This window comes from Papio anubis, chromosome 2 (genome assembly GCF_008728515.1).
Source record: "Papio anubis isolate 15944 chromosome 2, Panubis1.0, whole genome shotgun sequence".
NCBI classification, from domain to species: domain Eukaryota; kingdom Metazoa; phylum Chordata; class Mammalia; order Primates; family Cercopithecidae; genus Papio; species Papio anubis.
In genome coordinates this window covers 21,302,565-21,328,605 of record NC_044977.1, presented here as the reverse complement: position 1 = coordinate 21,328,605, position 26,041 = coordinate 21,302,565, and the positions used below count along the sequence as shown (strand labels likewise).

General features: G+C 37.5%; 1 protein-coding gene across 8 annotated transcripts in view; it reads left to right on the top strand.

Moving 5' to 3' along the window:
• Positions 1-26,041, top strand: part of SENP7 (SUMO specific peptidase 7) — a 197,867-nt gene that overhangs the window by 126,331 nt on the left and 45,495 nt on the right. For all 8 annotated transcript variants that reach the window (XM_021933988.2, XM_021933986.2, XM_021933985.2 and 5 more), the window contains 4 exons: positions 16,849-16,967; positions 20,549-20,730; positions 21,796-22,135; positions 23,546-23,703. In XM_021933988.2, coding sequence (XP_021789680.1) covers positions 16,849-16,967; positions 20,549-20,730; positions 21,796-22,135; positions 23,546-23,703 — 799 coding nt within the window. The remainder of the gene's footprint in view (positions 1-16,848; positions 16,968-20,548; positions 20,731-21,795; positions 22,136-23,545; positions 23,704-26,041) is intronic.

The window sequence follows — 26,041 nt, the reverse complement described above, 5'->3', positions numbered from 1 at the left end:
ATTCAGGCTATTATTAATAGATGAGTACTTAACTCCTGCATTTTGTAAATTGTTTTCTAGGTGTTTTGTATATCCTTTTTTTCTTTCTTCCACTTTTATCATTTATCACGTCAGTTTGGTGGTTTTCTGTAGTGACAGTGTTCAGCTCCTTTGTCATTTTCATTTGTGTATCTGTTCAACAGTTTTGTATTTTTGGGTATGTTCATTATTTTAGATAGTGTCGTTTTGCTTCTGGGTGTAGGATTCTCTTAAGCATTTAACATAAGTAGGGCCTGTCTAGTGGTGAAGAGTTCCCTCAGCTTTTGCTTGTCTGGGAAAAACTCTTACTCATTTATAAAGGATAACTTTGCTAGGTATGGTATCCTTGGCTGGCAGTTTTTTTTTTTTCTTTTAGTACTTTGAATATATCATCTCATTCTCTTCTGGCCTGCATGTTTTCTGTGGAGAAATCTGCTCTTTGTTTGATGGAGATTCTCTTTTAAGTGTCTAGACATGTTTCTTTTGCTGTTCTTAGAATTTTCTTGTTGTCTCTGACTTGGTAGTTTGACCATGATGTGCTGTGGAGAAGACCTTTTTGTATTGTATCTATTTGAGGATCTCTGTATTTCCTGTGTCTGTATGTCTAAATCTCTTGCTAGGTTTGAAGGCTGAGTTAGGAGGATTGCTTGAGCCCAGGAGTTCAAGGCTGCAGTGAGCTAGGGATGCACCACTCTAGAGTGCTAGACTCCAAGCAAGCTGGCCTTAGATACCTGTGGTGGTGGTGGCAGGCTGGATGTGTTGGTCCTTGGACCCCCAGGCTTCTAACAGTTGTGCTGGTGGTGGCAGGTCCTGGTGGGCCAGTTCTTGGGCCTTCAGGTGGGCTTGCTCAGGTGTCATGGTGGCAGTGGTGGTTCATAGACTTTTGTGATATGTGAGTGGCGCTGGTGATGGTAGTAGGTGTGACTGGTCAATCCTTATTCCTTAAGCACTGCACAAGTGGGTGCCTGTGGTGGCTGGGCTAGCCAGTCCCCGAACTTCCAGGAGGCATATGCAGGAACTGCCAGCAGGCTGGGTGGGCCTATCCCTAGGCTCCCATACGCTGCATGTCAGGTAGGCTTGTACTTAGTCCCCCAGAAGCCATGTGCAGGAACAATCGGTGGTGTGCTCCCTAGTCGATCCCTAGTCCCCCTGACAATACATGTGCTCATTGGCAGTGATGGCAGTGGGTAAGATGGACTTGTCCTCTAGCCCCCCAGATGGTGTGTGCAGATGGTTACAGATGGGGCAGGTTGATTTTCAGGCTCCCAGAAAAAATATGGGGGTAATGACTTATGCGGTGGCTGGCAGGAAGTGCCTGTCCTCATGCTCCCTGATGGAGTGCACAGGCAGTGGCTGTGGCAATCCGGGTGAGTCATTTCCCAGACCTCTGGATGGCACACTGTGGTGCTGGCAATGGTGGTCATGATGGCTGTTTGGGCACCAGCAGTGGTGGGCAGGGAAGGCTAATCCCCAGCTCCCTGAATGACGTATGTGGGTGTCACCAGCAGAAGTTGTGAGGGGGCAGATTTCTAGTCAGGCTCCCCAGTGGTGTGTGCAAGGCTCTGGCCATAATGGGTGGGTTGGGTTGATCCTTAGACAGGTTGACGGTGCACTTGGGTACCAGCAGTGGTATTGGTGGGTGGGGTAGGTCTGTTTTCAAGCCCCAGAATGGCTCATGCTGGCTGTGATGTTGGTGGGTGGCATAGGTCTATTGTCAGGCCTCTCAATGGTATGTGCTGGTACTGGTGGTAGTTGGTGTGGTGGGTTGATTTTTTTTTATCACTGGACAGCACATTCATGTGCTAACGGTGGCAGTGAGCAGGGCTGACATACTCTTATGCTCTCTGATTGTGTATGTGGGCACTGGCTGCATTGGGTAGGGCTGGTTGCTTCCCAGGTCCCTGAACCATGCACTCAGGCCCTGGTGATGGTGGCAATGGTTAGGGAAGGCATGTACTTAGTCCCCTGTATGGTGCACTTGGGTGCCAGCAACAGCAGTTGCTAGGGTCCATTGATTCCCAGGCTCCCAGATGATGTAGTTGGGTGCCAGCATTGGTGGTGATGGCAGGGCTTGCCCATTTTTATGCCCCTGTGTGGCATATGCTAGTGCCTGCAGCAGGTAGGAGACACTTATTCTGGGGGCCTGGGATGTCAGCTGGGAAGGCTGGTCCCCAGACCCTCTGAAGATGTGTGCAGATGTTGTAGCAGCTCTGCCCCTGGAGGGAGCTGGGTTGCTGTTAGTGCCTAGGCAGGCACCTCTTAGGCTCTGGGAGAACATGGTTTGACTCCTTTTGTCCTGGGGGCAGCCTTCCTGGTGCATTGCACTACTTGTTTTCTGGCATGCAGGATACTGCCTGGGCTAGAGTGCCGGGAATCTGGCCACACTACTGGTGGTCCAGCCAACCTTGCAATGCTGCAGCCTTCTGGGTGGATTTGGGGAATGTCAGCAGGCCTTCAGGGATGTGGAAATAGAGGAACTCTTGGGCCTCAGGGCATGACGTAGTCTGTTGGTAGCTAGGCTCTCAAAATGGTGCTGTGTTGCAGCTGCTTGAGTCTCAGGGGATATGTGGGATGCAGAATGATCTCTCCCTATTGAACAGTGCAGTTGTGTGGACTCCAGGCAGCCCCCATATTAGTCTCAGATCCCGCCAGGGCCAAGAGGCTCTCCTTTACCTCGGATTGCAAGAGTCTTCAGTGGAACATGAACTTCTGGAGATTTTTTGCTTACCTTTTCCCCACAGCAAGGAGTCTGTCCTGGCTCTGAGTGCATCTTAGCCAAGCCAGTTGCTTCATTTCCCTCTTTTTCTGTGCCTCATAGATTCCCTGTCAGTTCTCTGCTGAATTACAGTGTTATTTTTAGGAGCTCTATTTGATAGGTGGTTATTTAACAGTTGTTTTGGTCCTTAGTTGTGGAGGAGTTAAGTGCCAGATACCTCTAGTCGGTCTCTTGAAGCCCCCTTATTAATTTTTTTATCCATGTATTCTTGTAGTTCACTGAAGTTCTTTAAGAGGATTGTTCTGTATTTCCTATCTGTCCTTTCACAGATCTTTCTTCAAGGTCCTGTTGTTAGGGCCTTTGCTCATTTTATTTTGGAGGTGTCATGATATCCTGATTTTTCTGATTCTTGTTTCCTTGTGTTGTTGTCTGCCCATTTGAGGAGAGCCAGCTTTTTTAGTTTTTACAGTTTTGGCAGAGGTGGACCTTCACCATTTAGTCTGGCCTATAATTCTGGATGTGTCAGCTGGTAATGATCCTTGGTAGGCAGAGTTTGCTGTTGGGTTCTCTAGCCTCTGCCTTTGCTCTGAGTTTGGGTAGGTCAACTGACTGGGCTTTGCTATCGACTGAGACCATGGGAGGAGCTCTGCAATTCATTTGAGCTCTGGATGGTAGTGCAATTGTCTTAGATGGAGAGGGTCACATGATGTATTCTCTGGCTGTGTGATTCTGCTATTTGAGTTCAGCAGTTGGATGGAGTTGCACGAGAGGCCCTAAGTTTAGGTGGAGTTACCCATTGGATGGATAGGACCAGCTGCTTTGCTAAGTAAAAATGCATGGTTGACATTAGACTCGGCCTGTGTGGGGCCTTGGTGTGGGCTTTGAAGCTGGACTGAGCACTGTTAAATCTCTTAAACGTGGCAGATTTAGCCCCTGCCTTTTGCCAAAATCTGCTGTGGTGGTCATCCTTGTCCTTGGGTGGGGTCTGAGGGTGCACTTTGAGGTTGTGGGGAGTGTTCACTTCATTTACTTATGTGTAATTCCTCATGAGAAGACATTCAAGGTATTTTTTTTCTCTATATGTCAATGCTTCAGTAAGTGGCATATATATATATATATAAAATATATATATACACACACACGCAAACACACACATCTTCATATATTTATTCTAGTAAACCCTTTCAGTTTGATTCTGTTATACTCTAACAAGAATTAGGTGTTATGATCAAGCATTTTTTTGATAAACTGTAGGCAAAAATATATAATTAAATTGTCTTCATTTCATTCATCTTTCATTTTTTGTATTAGGCCATTCTTGCCCTGCTGTTAATGAAATACCCAATACTGGGTAATATATAAGAAACGAGGTTTAATAGGCTCACAGTTCTACAAACTGTACAGGAAGCATAGCAGCATCTGCTTCTGAGGAGACCTCAGGAAGCTTACAATCTTGGTGGTGTCACAGGATCCTTGTGGTGTTGCTTCACCAGCTGGTGACATCTTTGCCTGGGTCTGGTGGGCTTGTTCTGCCCCCTTTGTCTCGCAGGCTGTGCTTGGTTCCCACTACTGGCGCAGATCCCATACCTGCCAAGTGCGAGCCAGGTGCTGAGTGGCGAGGGGGTGTGTGAGCGAGTGGGTGCTGGGTCTGGCCGCTGTGCATAGCCAGACATGTCAGCTGTGGCGGGTCGGGCAGCTTCAGGTGCTGGTATGGGCGGTGGCTTCCCACGAGACTGCAGCTGGACCAGTCGTACTGCAAGTGGCTTCCATTGCTGCCACTGGGGAATGAGGTCGTGCCCGGAAGCTTGGAGACACCAGAAACTGCAGAGCCCCAAAGAGGGTGTCACAGCCCTGGCTAGGGGAACTCCTAGGTCTGGGCTCCCTGAAGGGCCGCAGCTCTTCTCTCCTTCTGTCTTCTCTTTTTCTAGTCTCCCGCAACGTGGCAAGCAAGGGACGTGTTTTAGCCCTGTTTGTATTATAGCTGTTCCAGTCCTGCCACTCGGCAGATCCTGAATTCTTGTCCTTTGTCCAGGAAGAATTAGGTATGTGGACAACTGAAGGGTGAGTGAGGCAAAGAGATGCTTTATTGAGTGACAGTACAGCTCTCAGCACGCCTGAAATGGATAGTCCTATCCACAGGCAGGTCATCCCGTTGAGTGTACAGCTCTCAGCTGAGAGGGGACTCACAGTGGCTAGTTCCTCTCTGCAGGCAGATAGTCCTGATGTCTGCCCGAGTCTGGCTGAGTCCTGGGGGTTTTATGGGCTTCGTAGGGGAGGCAGTGCATGCTGATTGGTCCATAGGCAGCCCTGGGTCAGCCTGGAGAAAGCACCGTAAGTTGTTACTCTGGTCCTCAGAACCGGGAGCCTGGGCCTCAGGCTTCAGGCTGTCCCAGACCTGAAGGAGGGGCTTCACTGGGGACACTCCCCTTTCTGCCCAGGAACTAGTCTGCCTCCCACTGCCATGCAACCTGCTATCCCCGGTGCCCAGGAAGTTCATGCTGAGGGGTGCCTGCAGGCCCACGCTGAGCTGCCCTCAGCATCCCCTTCCCTCCTGTGCTCGTTGGCACCCAAAGACTAGAGGGGGCTGAAGTGGCAGAGGGCTGGTGTGTACCCGAGCATGTGTACTCCTGTCCGTGTTGTGACAGTGCCTAGGCTTGGCCTCAACTTTGTTCCAAAATTGGAGTGGGCACTGAGAGTGGAGAGGCTGGGCAGTGGGAGCAGATACTTACGAGCCTGCAGGGATGTGGGGGCCTTCCTGGGCTCCTTAGAGTGCAGGAATGCCCAGGTTTGCAGCTGTGGCTGTGCGGCTGCAGCAGTGCTGGGGAAGGCAGGGCTCCTGCCCTTCCAACTTGGAAGGGTGAGGGACTTCTGCCTGTTCCCAGCTCCCACCAGCTCTGTGGAGTTTGTAGTCCCGGCTGTGCCTTCCCCACTGCAGCCGGCCTCTTTGCAGCAGCTGCTCCAGATGGGCTGCTGCTGCTGCCATCAGTGAAAAGCAAAGGGGGAGCAGGCACATCACATGGTGAAAGCAGGAGCAAGAGAAACGGGGAGGTGCGGGGAGGGTGCTACACATTCTTAAACAACCAGATGTAGCAAGAACTCACTCACTATCATGAAGACAGCACCAAGCAGTGAAGGATCTGCTCCCATGACCTGAACACCTCTCACCAGGCCTCACCTCCAGCATTGGGGATATAATTCACCATGAGATTTGGTCAGGGACAGTTATCCACACTATATCATTTTTAGTGAATATATTTTTAAAAATTTCTTATATGAGTTTTCTGTTGGTATTTGTCCTTATTAGGGTGCTCATCTCTTTCTCATTCGTTTTAAAAACTCATTAAAGGTATTGACTCTTTGTAGTATGTGTTGTAAATTTTTTTTCAAGTTTGCTATATACTACACTTTCTTTATAGTATCTTCTTTGATATAGAAGACTTTTAGTTTATTTTGCAAAATATGTTAGTGTTTAACTCTTGTGTTTTGGCTTATCCTTGGGAAGACCTCTTTAACCCCAAATATGGAGATAAGTCAGCCAGCTACTGTTCTCATTTGTGCTGCTTTAGATGAGCTATCAGTTCCTGAACAAGTCTGTAGATTACTTTCCTAATTGAAGTTCTGATTCTTTTTTTGCCCTTCCATTATAAATATTTATTCAGAACTCCCTTTTAGGTCAGACTGAACAGAATGTTTGAGTATTTTTAAATTTTACTTCCCATTGGGATTTTTAGAAATATTTTAAAACTGCTAATGTAAAGAAGTATAATTTAATTTCCAAATAATATATACCAAATTGTATTAGAAAACAGGCTTGCGTGTGGTGACTCATACCTGTAATCTCTCAGTGCTTTGGGAGGCCAAGATAGGAGGATGGCTTGAGGTCAGGAGTTCAAGATCAGCCTGGGAAGCATAGCAAGACCCTGTCTCTACAAAAAAACTTTTCAAAAAAAAATTAGATGCAGTACTGTGTGCCTGTAGTCCTATCTACTAAGGAAGCTGAAGCTGGAAGGTCGCTTGAGCCCAGGAGTTAGAGGTTTTAATGAGCTGTGATCAAGCCACTGTACTCCAGCATGGGTGACAGAGTGAGACCCTGTACCTAAAAATAAAAAAAGAAGAAAAATTTTTCATAAAGTTATGTTTTACAAAAGTAATAAAGGTTTTATTATAGCCAGCCACTCAGCAGAGATTGGTAATTAGCCTTGAGTGAAAGGGATCAAGTTGCTATTTTAAGTTGCAAGACTGTAATACAGACTTCCAATAGAGGGAGCCCAAAGCTTTTAAATGGAAATGGAGGTTTCATTTTTATTAATGTATTACAGCTCTGTCATAGTTTCCTATATTCATGTCAGTTGATTTTCTTTTTAAGCTTTCCTTTGGTAATTTGGTGATGACAATAATCCACATAGCCACTAAAGAAGATACTCTGTTTTGAGAACATTTTCCCCTGTTAGCTTAAAATTTCTCTTCCAAATGTTTTATGTCATGCATTTTCTTCTGACTTGCAATTTGAAAAACACTGATACAAATAGTACATATATCCTAAGTTCAACTCCTTTATGCTAGGAACATTAGTCAGTTTTGAATAAAATTACTAATAATGATATTCATTTGCAAGGTGAACTCTTGAACATTTGCATTATATGGTTATCACTCTTTTCAAAATAATATTTCATTATTTATATGTAATTTATGTAAACATTTAAACTTTTTCCTAATTTTAACAATAATGCATATTTATATTAAAAATATATAGAAAAGTATAAAATTGATATTACCTATAATCCATTCTTCAATAATAAGCATTGATAATATTTTGATATGCTTTCATCTAAATATTTTTCTGGATTAAATGATTATAGTCATGAAAAATGGTGTTATTTTTATTCATTTCACACTATCCTATTTTGATAATTAATCTTTACTGTAGGCCTATGAGATACATAGGAGAGCAATTAATATTTCTATTTTATAAATGTGGAAACTTTTTGAGGTTCAAAGAGATTAAGTGTCAGAGGTAGAATAAAACACAGGTCTAATATCTATCAGATGCATTTAAGTTAAAAAACATAATATTAAAATAAACACCCAAATGTTCACCTTCTATTAGAAAATAGACTATTACCAGTATCACCGAAGCCTTGTTTGTTCCCCACTCTGCCCATTCTGTCCCATTCCCATGCATTCGCCTTAGAATGAACCACTTTTCTGAATTTTAGGTTTTGTATAATTGTGAACTTTAGAAAAATGATTCAGGTTACTGAACAATATGTATTCTTACATAGTAGGCATTTTTTTTCTTGCCCAACATTTTTGTGAGATTCATTCATGTTAATGCGTAGAACAAGAGATCATCCAGTTTTACTTATGTATTTATTGTATTAATATTAAAAATAGATTTACCTACTTTTTATTGATGGAGTTTGGATTGTATCCAATTTTTTTGCTCTTATAAACAATGCTCCTTTGGACATTTCATTTTATATGTGTTGCCAGTAAATAATATGTATCTGAATACTTCTCTTTTTACATTCAGTCTGCATTTATTTTTAACTATAAGGCATAGTCTGTTTATATTTTATACTGTTTTTCTTCATGCTTTTTATTCAGTCTGCTTGATCTTTTTTCCTTTCTTGTATTGCTTTTTTTTTTTTTTTTGGAGATGGGTCTTGCTATGTTGCCCAGGTTGGAGTACAGTGGCTATTTACAGGCATGATTGTAGTGCACTACAGCCTTGAACTCCTGGTTTCAAGTCAGCCTTTGAAGTAGCTGTGACTATAGGTGTGCACCACTGTACCCAGCCCATTCTTGTATTTTAAAGATTAATTATGTTTTGGTTTTTTGTGTGTGTGTTGGGGGGGTGGTGGTATTTTTGCTTTATGTTTTAGAAGATTTAGACTCTATTTGTATCTTTAAATAGTTTTCTAGAAATTATATTTGACTGACCTAACAAAGTCCAAAGTTAATTAGTATCTGTGTTCTCATTTTGAATAATAGAGACTTTATCTATTTTAAGTACATTTACATTATTGTATAGCCATTACCACCATTCATTTTCAGAACTTTTTTCATTTTTACCAAACTGAAACTCTGTATCTGTGAAACAGTAACTCCTCATTCCTCTCTCCCCTAAACCCTGACAACCACCATTCTACTTTCTGTTTCTATGATTTGATGGCCCTAAGGACATTAAATAAATGGAATCACAGTATTTGTCCTTTTCTGACTTATCTCACTTAGCATAGTGTCTTAAAAGTTCATCTATGTTGCAGCATGTGTCAGAATGTCCTTCGTTTTTAAGACTGACTATATTCCATTTTATGTATCTACTAAATTTTGTTCTATTCATCTGTTGATCAATAGTGGAGTTGCTTCTACCTTTTGGCTATTGTGTATAATGCCATTATGAACATGGGTGTTCAATGTGTTCGTGTCTCTCCTTTAAGTTCTTTTGGGTATATATCCAGAAGTGGAAGTGCTGGATCATATGGCAATCTATTTTTAACTTTTTTGGGAAACATCATACTATTATTCATAGTGGCTGCACCATGTTACATTGCCACCAGCAATGCACAAGGGTTCTAGTTACTCCATATCTTGCCAGTACTTGTTTTCGGTTTTTTGATAATCATCCTAATGCATGTGAGGTGGCATCTCGTTGTGGTTTTGATTTTCTTTTTCCTAATGAATAGTGACATTGAACATCTTTTCATGTTACTGGCCATTTATATATCTTCTTTAGAGAAATGTTTATTCAAGTACATTGCCTGCTTTCGAACTGGATTTCTTTTGGTAAGTTGTAGGATTTCTTTATATATTCTAGATACTGATCCCTTAATAGATATGGGATTTGCACATATTTCATCTCATTCTGTTGGTTGCCTTTTTACTCTGATGAAGTCTACTTAATCTGTTTCTTTAGTTGATTGTGCTTTTGTTGTCATATCCAGAAATAGTTAACAAATCTCATGTGAAAATTTTCCCCTATGTTTTCTTGCAAGAGTTTTCAAAATAGCTTTATGCCTTATGCTTAGGTCTCTGATCCATTTCATGTTAATTATTGTATATGGTGTTAGGTAAGGGTTCAGATTCATTGTTTTGCATGTGGCTATTCAGTTTTTCCAGCATCATTTTTGAAAAGGCTGCGTTCCTCATTGAATGGTCTTGTACCCTTGTTAAAACTCATTTGACCATATATTTGAGGGTTTATTTCTGGGATCTCTATTCTATTTGGTTGGTTAATGTGTCTGTTTTTATATTAGTACCACACTGTTTTGATTACCATAATGTTACAGAAAGTTTTGAAATCAGAGAGTATTAATCCTGCAACTTTGTACTTTATTTATTTGTTTTTCTAGGTTGGTAGGTTTTTTCCTTCTGAACACTTAAAAGATTTCACTCCACAGTGTTCTTACTTGCATGGTTTCTGAGAAATCAGATACAGTTCTTGTCTTTGTTTTTCTATAGTTAAGGGCTTATTTTTTTCTGCATTTTATGCACAGTTTTTAAATCTTTGATTTTTTTTTTTTGCAATTTAATATGATATGCCTAGGTGTTATTTTTTGGGCATTTATTCTCTGTGGTGTTCTCTGAATTTGCTAGTCTGTGATTTGGTGTCTGACATTAATTTGGGGAAATTCTCATGCATTATTGCTTTGCATATTTCCTCTGTTTCTTTACCTCTTTCTTCTTCTTTTGATATTCCCATTATGCCTATGCTACACCTTTTGTAGTTGTCCCACATTTCTTCAATATTCTGTTACGGTTCTTTTAGTCTTTTTTTTTCTTTACTTTCCTGTGTTGGAATTTTCTATTTCTATATACTCAAGTTGAGAGATTCTTTCCTTTTCCATATCCTGTCTACTAGTGAGCCCAGCCAAGGCATTATTCATTTTTTGTTACAGTGTTTCGATTTTTAGTATTTCTTTTTCATTCTTTCTTACACTTTCTCTCCACTAACATTGCCCATAAGTGCTTATATGCTATATACTTCATCTGTTGATCATATTTGTTTTTTTATTATTTTTTCTTTTTTTTTTATTATACTTTAAGTTCTAGGGTACATGTGCACAACGTGCAGGTTTGTTACGTATGTATACTTGTGCCATGTTGGTGTGCTGCACCCATTAACTCATCATTTACATTAGGTATATCTCCTAATGCTATCCCTGCCCCCCTCCCCACAATAGGACCTGGTATGTGACGTTCCCCTTCCGGTGTCCAAGTGATCTCATTGTTTTAAATTCCTAGTCTGATAATTCAACATCTCTGACATGTCTGGTTCTGGTTCTGATACTTGTCAAACTGTGTGTGTGTGTGTGTGTGTGTGTGTGTGTGTGTGTGTGTGTGTGTGTGTATTTTTTTTTTTCTTTTAGTGTGGCTTTTAATTTTCTTTCTTTTTTTTGGGTGGTTGGACATGATGTACTAGATAAAAGCAACTACTGTAAATAGACCTTTAGGAATGTGGTGGTAAGATGTGAGAGGAAGAAAAGCATTCTGCAGTCCTGTTAGGTTTCAGTCTTTTAACCCATTTATCCCTAGTTTTCCATTATTGGAATGCTATGCATGTGGAAGTTATTTATATCCTACTGCTAAAGGTTATCACCAAGCTCTGATTGCAGAAATTAAAAAAATTGCAACCTCAAGCATAAATGGGTTAATGAGCCTTTGTCCTTGGCCTGTTAACTTTACAAGTAGTGTTTCTCATTCTCTTCTGAACACTTTGGTGCAACAGCATACCTGGAATATAATGAAGTTAGGTATTTCCCTTTTCCCACGTGGAAACCTAGATGTTCTCGGAATTGTGTATTTTCCTTGCTTTCCCTCACACAGAATGCTAGACGGAGCTAGAGTTGGGTATTTTTTCTTTCCCCTGGTTGATTAGGCTCTGAAAAATAACTCATAGTTTAGGCTCTGGTGAAACAGTTTTTCTTGAGGGCAGGCCTTGTTAAGAAGAACAGAATACTCTGGCATATTTGAAAGTGTTTACTTTCCTCTGCTGAACCATGAGGGGATTTTCCTCTGATATTCACTGTGAGAACCTGATTGAACTCCTGCAGATAAAACTCACAAAAGTGTGCGACCCGCTTTATGACTAAGTCCTCTGGGATTTTTAACGCTTAGACTTGTGTACACTAAACCCTCAGCAATTTGTCAATTGCAGTTTAGATCTTCATACTCCAATAATAGTTCCTGGGACTGTTTTTGCTTGTGGGTTTTTGCTTTAGTAAGTTGTGATTCTCTGTATTCACCTGGCCATCTTTCTCCCATTTTGGGGGCAGCCATGCATCCTGTGACTTCACTTCTTTGTCATGTCCAGGAAGAGTTGTTGATTTTTCAGTTTTACCCGTTAGGGTAGATAACTTCCAAGCTCCTTTCATGCTGGACTGGGAACTGGAACTCCTGTGTATTGCACTTTGATGCAGTTTTGGGTTTAACTTCTCTTTTGTGTTTTGATGCTCTTAGTTTATCGTTTATTAAAAGTTTACCATGTATGTGGTTGAATCCGATCATATTTTTCTCTATAATTTCTTTACTTCCATTCTCAAGAAATTCTTCTTCCACAAGGCTAATAAATAGAGTGTTTTTCTTCTGATGGCTTAAAAAAAATCTTACATCTTTTATTCATTAGCATATGATAGTTCATTTTACCTTAGAGTATTGGATGTGATTCTGAATTCTTTTTTTCTCTGTTGCTACCCAGTTATTCCTCTACAACTGAATTTGAAAGCTTTGTTTCCCAGCTTTGTTTCAAATTCTTCTGTTTTTTCTTTTGTCAGCCATTTCTTATATACTAGTCTGTAGTACTATACTTGTTGATGTTACTCTGTAGTATGTTTTATTATGAAATTAGTAGAACCAGTTCTCCCATTCTCTTCATTTATTGTACATTTTAATACCTTTTTTTGTATTTTAAAGATTGTAATAGAATATCAGTAACCTAAAAATTACCATTTTAACTATTTTTAAGTGTACAGTACAGTGCCATTAAGTACAGTCACATATTTGTGCAGCCATCACCACCATTCTTTTCCAGGACGTTTTCCACCTTCCCAAACTGAAACTCTGTATTTATTAAACTATAACTCCCCATTTTTCCCTTCTTCTAGTCCCTGGCAGTCACCATTCTGCTCTCTGCCTGTATGAATTTGACTGTTGTAAATATGTCATCATATGAGTGGAATCTCAGTATTTGTCTTTCAGTTAGTGGTTTCTTTTTTCTTAGCATAATGTCCTTGAAGTTCATCCATATTGCTGTGCAACCATTATCACAACTTTTTCATCTCAAGCAGAAACTATGTTACCATTAAATAATAATTCTCCATTCTACCCTCTCAGAATCCCCTGGTAGCCTCTAATCTACTTTCTGTCTGTGAATTTGTCTATTTTAGTTACTTCTTTAAGTGGAATCACACAATATTTGTCCTTTTGTGTTTGGCTGAATTTACTTAGCATAATGTGTTCAAAGTTCATGTAGCACATATCACAAGTTCATTCCTTTTTATGGCCCAATAATACTGTATGAATTCATACATTATTTATATAATAATATTGTATGAATTATTCATACAATAATTATTGTGTGAACATACCACATTTTGTTTTTCTTTTCATTTGTTGATGGACCCTAAGGTTGTTTTCACCTTTTGGCTGTTGTGAATAGTGTGCTACAGTGAACAGTGGAGTACAAGAATCTGTTCATGTCCCTGCTTTCAGTTCCTTTGGGTATATACCTAGGAGTGAGATTGCTTGAAAACTTTGTGATTATGTGTTTAGCTTCTTTTTTTTTTTGAGATGGAATTTCGCTCTTGTTGCCCAGGCTGGAGTGCAGTGGTGTGATCTTGGCTCACCGCAGTCTCCGTCTCCTGGGTTCAAGTGATTCTCATGCCTCAGCCTCAGTGCGCCACCACGCCCGGCTAATTTTTGTATTATTAGTGGAGACGGGGTTTCTCCATGTTGGAAAGGCTGGTCTTGAACTCGACCTCAGGTGATCCGCCCGCCTCAGCCTCCCAAAGTGCTGGCATTACAGGTGTGAGTCACCGCACTTGGCCTGTGTTTAGCTTCTTGTATGGTAGTTCTCTATTTAGTTTTTTGAGGAACCACCAAACCATTCCACAGTGGCTGCGCTGTTGAACATTCCCACCAACAATGTACAAAGGTTCCAGTTTTTCTGTATTTTTGCCAATGTTTGTTAATTTTTTTTAAATGAAAAAAATTTTTTTTTTAAAAATTACTCTGTCCTAATCTGTGTGAAATGGTATGTTGTTATTTGGGCTTGCATTTCCCTAGTGATTAGTGATGTTGAACATCTTTTCATGCTAATTGGCCATTTGTATGTCTTTGGAGAAACATCTCTTCAAATACTTTGCCCATTTTTTGATTGTTATTTATTTTTTGTTGTTGAACGATAGGAGGTCTTTATATATTCTCAGTATTAATCCCTTAATATGTATGTGGTTTGATTTTTTTTGTGTTGAGACAGAGCCTCATTCTATTGCCCAGTCTGGAGTGCGTGGCACGATTGTAGTGCCACCTTGAACTCCTGGGATCAAGTGATTCTCCCCTCAGCTTCCTGAGTAGCTAAGACTACAGGGGCATACCATCATGCCTAGTTAATTATTAAATTGTGTGTGTGTGTGTGTGTGTGTGTGTGTGTGTGTGTGTAGGCGTTATGTTCTCCAGGCTGTTCTTGAACTTCTGGCCTCAAGCAATCCTCACTCAGCCTCTCAAGTAGCTAGGATTACAGGCATCAACTACTGTGCCCAGCCATAAGTTTTTAATTTTAATGAATTCAAATTTATCTTTGTTGTTGACTGTGTTTTTGTTGTTATATCCAGTAAATCACTGCCAAACCTAAAGTCATAAAGATTTCCCCTATGTATTCTTGTAAGAGTTTTATAGTTTTCTGCCTTATATTGAGGTGTTTGATCCATTTTGAGTTAATTTTTGTAGATGGTGTTAGATAACCATCCAACTTCTTCCTTTTGCATATGACTATCCTTTGTGCACAGCACCCTTTATTGAAAAGACTGTCCCTTCCCTATTGAATGGTTTCAGCATCCTTGTCAAAAATCTTTTGAGCATATATTTGAAAGTTTGCTACTGGGTTCTGTTTTCTGTTTCTATAGTCGATATGTCTCTATTCTAGTACCACACTATTTTAATACATTTTTATAATTTTAAAATATATTTGCTTGAGTATTAAAAAATTTCTTAGAATTTTGTCACACTGGAAAATATTTATTTTGAGCTTTTATTACATTTACTTGAATAATGTGAATGTTTATATTTCTTGTTCAGGAACTTGGGTGTTTCCAGTCCATTCATTTCCTTTTCTTATAAGAGGATGGAAGCTAACAGTGTTTGAACATTGCTATCCTTATCTTTAAACATATGACTTTCCACCATGTGTAGTTTAGAACCAGATTGCCATATTCTGCAAAAAACTGTTATTTGGATTGAGATTATATGACAGATGTGTTTGGCTTCACTGTATGTGCATTTGAATCATATGACATTACCTTTTGAAAATACTTATTCATTTTTATTTTTTGTTTCATGCCAACTACTTAATGCTTAGCATTTGGTCAAGAAAATCCTCTATTATAAAGTCTTTTTTCTACAACCATATAACTTTTAAAGTGGTTTACATGTGAAATCTTATTTTGTTTTTCAATGTTCATTGTGCTAGAAAAACGAGGACTATTATACTGTTTGCTTCTTATATCAGGGGAAACATAAGTACCTAAGCATCTTTTTAGATCGTCTTTTAGGTCACATTCTATTTTTGTTTCTAGTGCCTGTAGTGATAATTCTTTCAGGGAGAACAAATTTTTTTTGACTTCTCTTTTGGTTTTCATTTTCAGTAAACACAACTCTATGGTATAAATTTGCTTAGATGCCCTTATTCTTCAAGAATAATTCTTGAGAGTTAAGGAGTGGAATGATTTGACTCAGTCAGAACCTCTTTGCAAGTAAAATTGGCTCACCCTTATGATTTTGATTATTTGGCCTTTTAATTTCCAATCTGAAAATAAAGAAAATTGTACCAAAGTAAATATGAAAATGAGCAGTGTAATAGCACCTATAACCCTTTCTTTAACTATGACACTACACTGGTGATGTTCGGATACTGTAGCTTTTTTTTATTTGTAAGTCATTTTTTCCCTTCCAAATAATTCTCTCAAAACAAAGAAGCATTATGTGCTATTGGTCTTTATAGTCCTTGTTTTTGACTTACACTAGCTGCCTTAGATGTAAATAATTTATATATTTTTAAATTATGAAATACTTTAAATATGCACGTAAGTATAGAGAATGATATTCCAATACATATCACTCAGATTTAACCAATATAATTCCTATTTTTTTCAGATTTAAATTTGTTTTTAAAGAAATATTATAGAAAGTTGAAAACTTACTTATTTTATATTCCCTGATTCTAATACTCTCCCTCTTTAGAGTTCTCTACTATCCAAATAGGCTTGACTCCTTCCAGTCTAAATTTTTATATTTTGTTTCATACATATGCACTTATACATTATAGTATGTTTTATGTTTCTGAATTTTTATTAGCAATAACATTGACTGTCATTCCAAAATTTGTTATTTTACCAGTACCTTAGACTTTAAATTATTTTTTCTATAGGTAAAATTTATTACCACATACTATTGAAAATTTGTTACCATACTTACTTTTGGACATATGAACCATGCTTGAAATATATTAACATTCAGCTTTGGCTTGTAATTGTTTGACTATACATAGGTTTGATTATTGAGGTACTTGTGTCCTTGGAATTTTACTTTTTAAACCTAACTTATTTAATACTGTATATAGTATTACTCTTTTGCTCATTTTGCGTGTGCACAGTCCTCCAATGTTGATACCTCGTTTTTTTTCCCCCCAAAACACACATGGGGAATTTAAAAGTAGAAAAGGGAGGATAACTTATTTCTTAAATCTGAGTTCAATTTTTTTTTTTACTACCCAGCTCTTACAGTCTGCCATGTGGGACTGTGTTTCTAATCTGTTGGATTTTTAAATACATGATAGTTGGCTTCTAAATTCATTTGGGCTTTATTAGAATTGAGTATAATACAATTCTCTTTTGCAGGGGCTCACAACGAAGTAAGACAGTAGATGACAATTCTGTGAAGCAGGCTGTGCACAATAAAGAAAAACGAAGAAAGGATGATGACATTTCTCTTTTAATGTCTGATACTCAGCCTAAAGGTTTGTGAACCTTAGTAAACTGTTGGAATTTGAATTTTTGCTTATTGTATTAATTTTTGTTATAAAGAAATTATTTTATTTTACTTTGAAAGGATATGTGAAAGTAAAGGGAGATTATTTGGCAACACAAAGAAAATTGCTAAACCTTCTTATGTAGTATAGTACTCATTTCCGGATTTATTTACTGATCCCAAAAGTTAAATTTTAATATTTTTTTTTCTTCTTTGGGGAGACTTGGATATAGCTATGAAGTTATGTTAATTTAGCTATTTCTAAGTGTTGTTTCCATGGATATTAATGTTACTGCTAACTGGGTTTTTATTATTAGCTTATCACTGTCTGTTTGCCTACCATGAAATACATTCTCTATTCATTAGAATTTCTCTCAACTTTAGGAGGATGCCAAACAAGCCACTATTAGCAAATTTGAAGGTAAATACTTCCTAGACTTGGGCAAATTTTTTGTAGGCCTCCTTGCATATATAGGATTTATGATTTGACTTATTTTTCTTGTCTCTCTTTCAAGAATTAAAAATATTTTACTGATACTTGGAGAAAAACAATTTTACATTATTTATTTGTGAAACTAACACCTTCAGGGGTCTGTTGGATTATTGATAGCTTCAAATGTTTGTTGAGGTCTCTTGCTTGCTTGCTTGCTTGCTTTCTTGCTTTTCTCTTTTTCTTTTTCTTTTTAAGACAGGGCCTTACTCTGTCACCCAGGCTGGAGTACAGTGGCATGATCACACATGATCACAGCCCACTTCAGCCTCTGTCTCCCGGGCTCAAGTGATCCTCCCACATCAGCCTCTTGAGTAGTTGAGACTATATAGTCATTCACCACCATGCCTGGCTCATTTTTTGTATTTTGCAGAGACAGGGTCTTGCCATGTTGACCAGATGGTCTCAAACTCCTGGGCTCCAGCGATCTGCCTGCCTTGGCCTCCCAAAGTGCTGGGATTATAGGCATGAGCCACCACGCTTGGCCACTATTTTAGTTTTGAGTGGTTTCATAAGTTATTCATAATACAAAGAAGTATTTTAACGGCGCTATGCAGAAATTCATTGCACTTCATTTGGAGCACAGCTATTTAAAGATTCTTTTCAGTAGCCTTTTTAATAAAAATATTTTTTTAATGAAACTAGACTAATAACTTATATTTGTACAAGAAACCAGCGGAAACTCTTATAAAGGCAGTCTTTGGAGAATGTGCTGTGACTTTGTACAGACAAACTTCCAATTAGTCACTGTCAATGTATAATGAAAAGCATTTTTCTTTTAAACTGTACTTTCTTAGAAATAATTACAGTCATTTCTCTGTATCTTTGTGTTCTGCACCTGCAGATTCAACCTACCAAAGATGGAAAATATTTGGAAAAACTTCAATGATACAATAATAAAAAATATGTATAACAACTATTTACATAACATTTATTTTGTATTGGATATTATAAGTAATCTAGAGATTATTTAAGCTATACAGGAGAATGTATATAGGTTATTTGCAAATACTATACCTTTAGGGGCTTATGGATCCATGGATTTTGGTATCCTGGGTCCCTGGGACCAATCCCTTGAGGATACTGAGGGATGACTGTATTGATTACCAAGTAAAAATATAAGTAATTGTACAAGTGGGCTCATTTCAGATACTATCAAGACAAAGATTCCTACTGTACCCAGGAAAGCAGTAGTCCTCACATTGACCTGAATAAAATACTTTCTGATTTATACCCAGGAGTATTACCTTAAGGTCACAGTGGCATTTTAGACATGCATCAGGGAAAAGTACATGACAAAATAAACACTTTTTAGTTTTTCAGTATCCCTGAAGGTACCACCACTGGTAGGGAAAGTGTTTCTAATAAAATTAGCTATCAGATCTTTATTAAAGCAAAGTTTACTCTCCTACATCTGATACCAGTCATTTAAAAAAAAAACCTGTAAATTAATGGAAATTCTGAATTAAACCTTAGGTGTACCATTTTTTTCCGTAGCACATTAAGTTTGCCTTGTGGAATTTGCTTTCACCAACATAATACCTTGGAAATACTTAATATTCTTTTATTTAAAGGATTTTGTCACCTTTTTAGTTTTATATGCTAGTAATATTTGCAGGTTAAATTATATATGATGCAGGTGTAATCTATTTTTACAATATTTCATTCTATATAATAAAGTTACTCATTTTTCCATGAGACAGGCTTGACCGATGTGCAAATAATAAATTCTTTAAAAGAAAATTCCTGTATAACCCAAGTTTTTCTCAAGCCCCTTTCCTTTCATGAGTCATTTTACTGTAGTATAATATTTATGTTTAGAAATTATAGTTTGATACGTTGTGTGTAGAAATTGTATTAGACCACTTTTATAGTTTACAATATTACATATAAAATTTAATGTGCTGTCCTAAATATTGTGTTGATGATTTGGAGGGAGTTTTATTTTCCTTAGGGAGTGAGTAAGGTGTTTTCTCTGGAAATTGAAAGGCTGCTATTGACCCTCTCGGAATTTTTACCCTCAATCCCATTCCAGTGCCTTCCTTTAAGTAATGTCAAAGACAGATTATCATGAATATTAGTTATTGGGAATTGTTGAAGCTACAGTAAAAGCAAGAATAGTTCGAAGAGAAGATGTGTAGTATTGAAGAACGTTCCATGAATGGAGAAGTCAGGCCAGTCAGATGAATTGAAAATTGTGAATTAAAGGCAACTGCTTTGTGACTTGCTGTGCATAAACTTGGAGTTGGTACTTGTATGACATAGATTTGGAAAGCAAAATAATTCAGGATAACTTTTAGTTAATTAGGTGGAAACTTTTGGAAGGTATTTTTGTACAGTACATGTATTTGATAACAAATAGTATTTTTAGTAATGATTGGCATGAGTTTCAAAATGATTTCTTGTTGACTTAAAAAAGGATGTACTTCTCTAGAATGATGGATTTATTGGAGATTTAAAATGACAGGGTCTTGATTATTGAGTAAATTGGAGATTTAAAATGACAGGGTCTTGATTATTGGTAAGTAAATTGGCAACCTTGTGAATGATCACATATTATAGCCAACTACAGAGCAAAGGTATTTTGGCTCCTTTTAAAGAGCAGCAATCAACACTCTCAAATTGTAGTCCCTTTCCACTAAAAATATGTATTTATGTAAATTACATTTTAAAAGACTAGTTTATAAAGTCACATTGAATTATCAAACTTTAAGACATGAATTTTCTAGATTTTAATAAGACCTCCCCTTTTTTGATAGTATAACCAAATTCATTTATAGCAAATGGAAAAACAGTTTGGTGGCTTTGCTTTGGCTACAATGAAAAAGGATATTTCTTCTTTATGTATTTTTCTCACCTCACAACTATTGTATAATGAACATTTTACTTTGTGTATGCCAATTAAAATAGGGCATGCCTTTACCTTCATCCAGTGTCAGTATGAGAATTTAATGGTATATTTCTATTTTAATGAGCTTTGGAAGTAGTATAGCAATTTCGATGATGTTTCTTCGAGCTCTTCTAAAAGAGATTCTCTCTATACTTTTTTGTCCATATTTATACTTCATTTGTTTTTTAAGACCTTAACAGTGGAAGTAGAGGTTGTGATCATCTCGAACAGGAAAGCAGAAACAAGGCTGTTAAATATTCTGATTCAAAAATGGAACCCACTCTGATTTCCAGGAAGACAAAGAGAAGGCTTAGACATAATTTACCTGATTTCCAAAATTGTGCTTCTTTGGATAAGTCAACAGAACAGACAGTAAGTAGAGGTATTTAGATACTATAGGAAATTATTTCATGCTATGATAAAAATGAGTTGACTGTGGCCAAATAATGTTCCTCTAGCTTTCAGCTTTTATTATCAGATTTCTTTTTTTGGGGGTTCACTGTTAGCTTTATTATTAAAAAACAATTTTAAATGTAACTTTTCTCGGTGATACAGAGTTATTGGAACACATTTCAAATATTATGAATGATTAAAAAAGTTAAAATTGCTCCTTTTCTTGTATCACTCTTTCCTTAGTAGTTTGTTGTACATCCTTTAGACTTTTCTTTTTCTTTATTTCACCCAAATACAATTCATACTGTCTAATCACTTGCTTTTTTTTGTTTGCTCTGTAAAATTATTATTAGATTTATTTTATCAGTAGCAATTCACTTATCAAATTCTTTAAGCTTCTGTTTATTTAGAGTTTAGGGAATTTATTGTAAGTAAAGAATTATCATATTAAATACATACCTTTTTTATTTTCAAAGACTTAGTATATAAATAGCAATAAAACAGTAAGACAGCTTTTCAATTTCTTTGATCCATAAATCATTTCAGGATCTTGTAATGTTTTTGGGTTGTAATTATAAGCAGGATTTAGATTTATACAGTAGATGAGATACTGAAGGCAATGATTGATTTTCATAATTTTCAATGTTGTTATATTGTTAATTTAAAATTTTTTTTTACCAAAGTAGTTTTACCAAAGTAGTCACATTGGCATTATTACTTTTGCAAAATAAAAATACGTAAATACATCTTCTCATTCTAAAGTTGACTTAGATCGTGGGAGACTGTCTGACAAAGCATTTGTAATGATGGAAATCTCCCAATTTCACCTTTTAAAAAATTATCAGGCATCCGATTGGACAGATCAAACCCCATATCTTTATACTTGGGAGACATTGGCAAGTATAATGTGGTATAATTGTTTAGTTTTCTATCCATGTAGTTACAGAAGTGATACAATATTTTTACTTTTTTTTAGAAATTTAAAAATGGTTTAAGCAAGCCAAATTTGAAAAATACTATTTTTTTCTATGTGTTTATGTTTAGAAAAAACAAGAAGATGACTCAACAATATCCACTGAGTTTGAAAAGTCAAGTGAAAACTGTCATCAGGATCTAAAACTGCCTGAAGAAATTACAACTAAACCTACAAAAAGTGATTTTACTATACCATCCTCACTTAACAGTCAGGAGTTGACTTTGAGTAACACCACCAAAAGTGCCTCTGCCTGTTCAACCACTGAAACTGTTGAGAACTCTAATTCCATTGATACTGTGGGGATTTCTTCCCTGGTTGAGAAGGATGAGAATGAGTTGAATACAATAGAAAAGCCTATTCTAAGAGGACATAATGAAGGGAACCAATCATTGATCTCAGCTGAACCAAGTAAGTGACAGGAGGATTATAAAGTTACTTAATTTCCTCTGCTTCACTTAGTTGTTTTTTTCTTCCTCTTGAACAAATTTGGCTAAGGCCATAAGCTGTTTATGACATCATTGTGGAATATATTAACTTTAGGGAAAAAAGGCTTGGGGTTTGGAGTTTCCTTCATGAGTTTTAAAATATCGGTTTAGGTAAACTAATGGAGGACTTGAAAACAGAAGTAATTTTTTCTTAGATTCGTACACAGTAATCTCACTCAGTAGTTTTAAAATAGATTCTTTAAGGACCATCATTAATGTCATTTGGTTGATGAAGTATGCAGAGTTTAAGTGCTATCTAATTATTATCATTAATTTTGATTTAATCAGCTTCTGAGTAGTTGATGCCGTCACATGGTACAAAGAAATTCCAAAGGTTTTAAAGGATCTCCAGCGAATAGTCTCCCACATCTTCCCCTAGTTATTAATTTCCCATTCCTTGAAGCAATTCATGTAACAGGACTTAAGGTACAATTTAGAGTGATGGCACAATACACTGTGAGAACTAGCATTTGTTCCTAAGGCCTCCTCATGGCTTTATCCATTTTTAAACATCTTTATTCTTTAGAAGGTAAGGGTACAGGTAACTGCTGAATAATTGCACTGATATGGAGTCATTGTCTATAACTACTGTAAATCAGATAACAAATGATAGGCCTGTTTCTAAATTGAATAAATTTAGGTGATTAAGTTTAACAGGATTATTAAAAATAAATTGCAATAATTACAAAGTTCTTTTTTTTTTTTTGAGACAGAGTCTTGCTCTGTGAGCTAGGCTAGAGTGCAGTGGTGCGATTTCGGCTCACTGCAGCCTCCCACTCCCGGGCTCAAGTAATTCTCCTTCATCAGCCTCCTGAGTAGCTGGGATTACAGGAATGCACCACCACGCCTGGCTAATTTTTGTATTTTTGCTAGAGACAGGGTTTCACCATATTGGCCAGGCTGATCTTGAACTCCTGACCTCAGGGAATCCACCCACCTCAGCCTCCCAAAGTGCTGGGATTATAGGAGTGAGCCACTGCACCCAACCGAAAGTTCTTTTTTTGATATGTGATTGTTACACATTTGAAATACATTTTTCGGCTGGGCGCAGTGACCCATTCCTATAATCCCAGGACTTTGGGAGGCTGAGGCAGGAGGATCACCTGAGGTCAGGAGTTTGAGACCAGTCTGACAAACATGCTGAAACCCCGCCTCTACTAAAAACACAAAAATTCGCTGGGCGTGGTGGCGGATGCCTGTAATTCCAGCTACTCAGGAGGCTGAGGCAGGAGAATTGCCTGAGCCCGGGAGGCAGAGGTTGCAGTGAGCCAAGATGGGGAGACTGTGTCTCAAAAAAAAAAAGAATAAAAATACATTTTTCTTTTCCTCTTAGTTGTTGTTTCCAGTGATGAAGAAGGACCTGTTGAGCATAAAAGTTCAGAAATTCTTAAGTTACAATCTAAGCAAGACCATGAGACAACTAATGAAAATGAGAGTACTTCTGAATCAGCATTGTCAGAACTACCGTTGATTTCACGTGAATCTGTACAGGTAATTTATTTCTGTCTTCTCCCAGATTAACAGTGAAATATACACTATTGGTTAATGACTGTTACTTGTTTTATCAAGCTGAATATTGTAATGAAAATTAGAAATTTTCTTAGTTTGAATTTTGAGACAATTATAGCAGTTTGAATGAAATATGTAGTTGTCTTTATTTTGAAATGAAAAGATTATACCATTTTTTTCTGGTGATTTATATTTTTTCAGTCTAAATATTCTATTACTTGAATATTTTTCTTTTTTTCTGGCTTTCATTGGACATTTCACTAACATTTTGTAGAATTAAAAACATTTTCTAGTATTTATATGTCTGGTCTTGGAGTATTATGGCTACTTGGAATTACTCCTTTTCCTCACATATTACGAAGGCAGTATGATATAGAGGAAGGAACATGGCTTTGGGGATATAGGTCAGAAACCTGTCAAATTTGGTAAGTCCTCTGCCTCTTCATTCTTATAGAAAATAGTAAATGGAAGTGTGTTAGTTTAGTATCAGTCAATTAAGTCAGTCCTTTGAAGAGAGTAGGTCTAAAATAAGGTTCAAAACATTTTTTGTCAGTATTTGTTCTTTCTTTCTTTCTTTTTGAGACAGGGGCTTGCCCTGTCACCCAGGCTGGAGTGCAGTGGCATGATCATGGTTCACTGCAGCCTCAACCTCTTGGGCTCAAGCAGTCCTCTCATTCAGCTTCTCAAATAGCTGGGACCATAGGCTCGTGCCAGCATGCCCGGATAATGTTTTTAAAATATATATTATTTTTAGAGATGAGGGTCTCCCTGTGTTGTCCAGGCTGGTCTCTTAACTACTGGGCTCAAGCAATCCTCCTACCTCCACCCCACAAAGTGCCAGGATCACATGTGTGAGCTACTGCTCCCAGCTGGTACTCTTTCTTGTTATTAGCCTCTGATTATTCTATTTGTAAGAAAAGATCATTGACCACCAGTGCAGAATTATGGTAAACTTATCTTGTTTTGTTTTTGAATAATGTCAGAGGCTGTTATTTTGCAGAGTATGATGAAGAGTTGGCCCGATCTATGAAAACAGTTTGGTCTGATTATTGTGTCATGGGTATTTGCTTTTGTATTTGGTATTCCACGTAGAAATCACTTCAGCAGCTTTGTTCTGAATTTTTGCAAAAATGTAACCATTTTTGCCAGATTGAGTCAATATCCTACTTGATGGTTTAGTTGCATGTATAATTAAAAGTGTCATTGTTGATAATGAATTTAAACTTATAGAAGAATTAGGCCTTGGCAGGGTGTAAATTGACAATGCAGTACGAAATGATCATATTATAAGAAAATAACGTATCTTTTAGAATTTACTAAATTCATAATCACAACCAAGCAGCCAATACTGTGGAGATCTACCATAAGGCAGAATGCCACATTTCTATGCTCTCTCTTGTTCCAGTTTTAAATGAATTATGAGAAGTATGGATTGGTCATTTTTAGGAGCCACCTAATTTTTACCAAATGTGAAGCCCAGTGAGAAATTATTTCTATACCAACTTCTCATTTGATCACTAAAAAAGCCCACAGTTATTTGTCTGACTGTTGTTGGAGCTACCTGATTTGATTTGATTGATTTGATTCCCTTTTTTACTTAGGGAATAAGAAGATATTAATAGTACACTAAGCAATAAAACATGAGAATGACAAAGAAATTCAATTAAGCAGGTAAATGGCATTATGAGCTGGGTTTAAAATAATGAGTATGATATGTTTTAGACAAGGATTAGTCACAATTGCTAGAGGTAAGAGAGGAGTGAGTACATGTTCATAATAATTGCTTTGGTAGTAATCTGTTTGGTCATGTGTGGTGTTAAGCATAATGTGCAGAGGTTCGGCACATTTGAAAAAGTTGAAAAAGTCATCTGAAAGTAGTATAAAATTCAGAAGAAACAGTGGGGAAGAGTTGCTGCTGATATTGCTTGGTTTTCTGTTATAATTTAAAAGCAAAGTTATATGGTCACTTGAGTGGAAGTGATATGATTTTTGAGATTTTAGGCAAGTATAAGCCATTTCTGATTGGTTGTCTTCAAACATAGAGTATATAGATTTGATATAATGGATGGTTCTTAGGCACTTACATTCCTTCATGGCGTATTGAAAGTGCAGTAGCACACAGGCGTAAAGATGGGAACAATAGACATTGGAGACTCCAAAAGTAGGGGGGGATGAGGAGAGCCAGGGCCATAAAACTTCCTGTTGGGTATTATCTGGGTGATAGGTTCAATAGAAGCCCAACCCTCAGCATCATGCAATATTATCCTTGTAACAAATCTGCACATGTACCCCCTGAATCTAAAATAAAAAATCTTTAAAG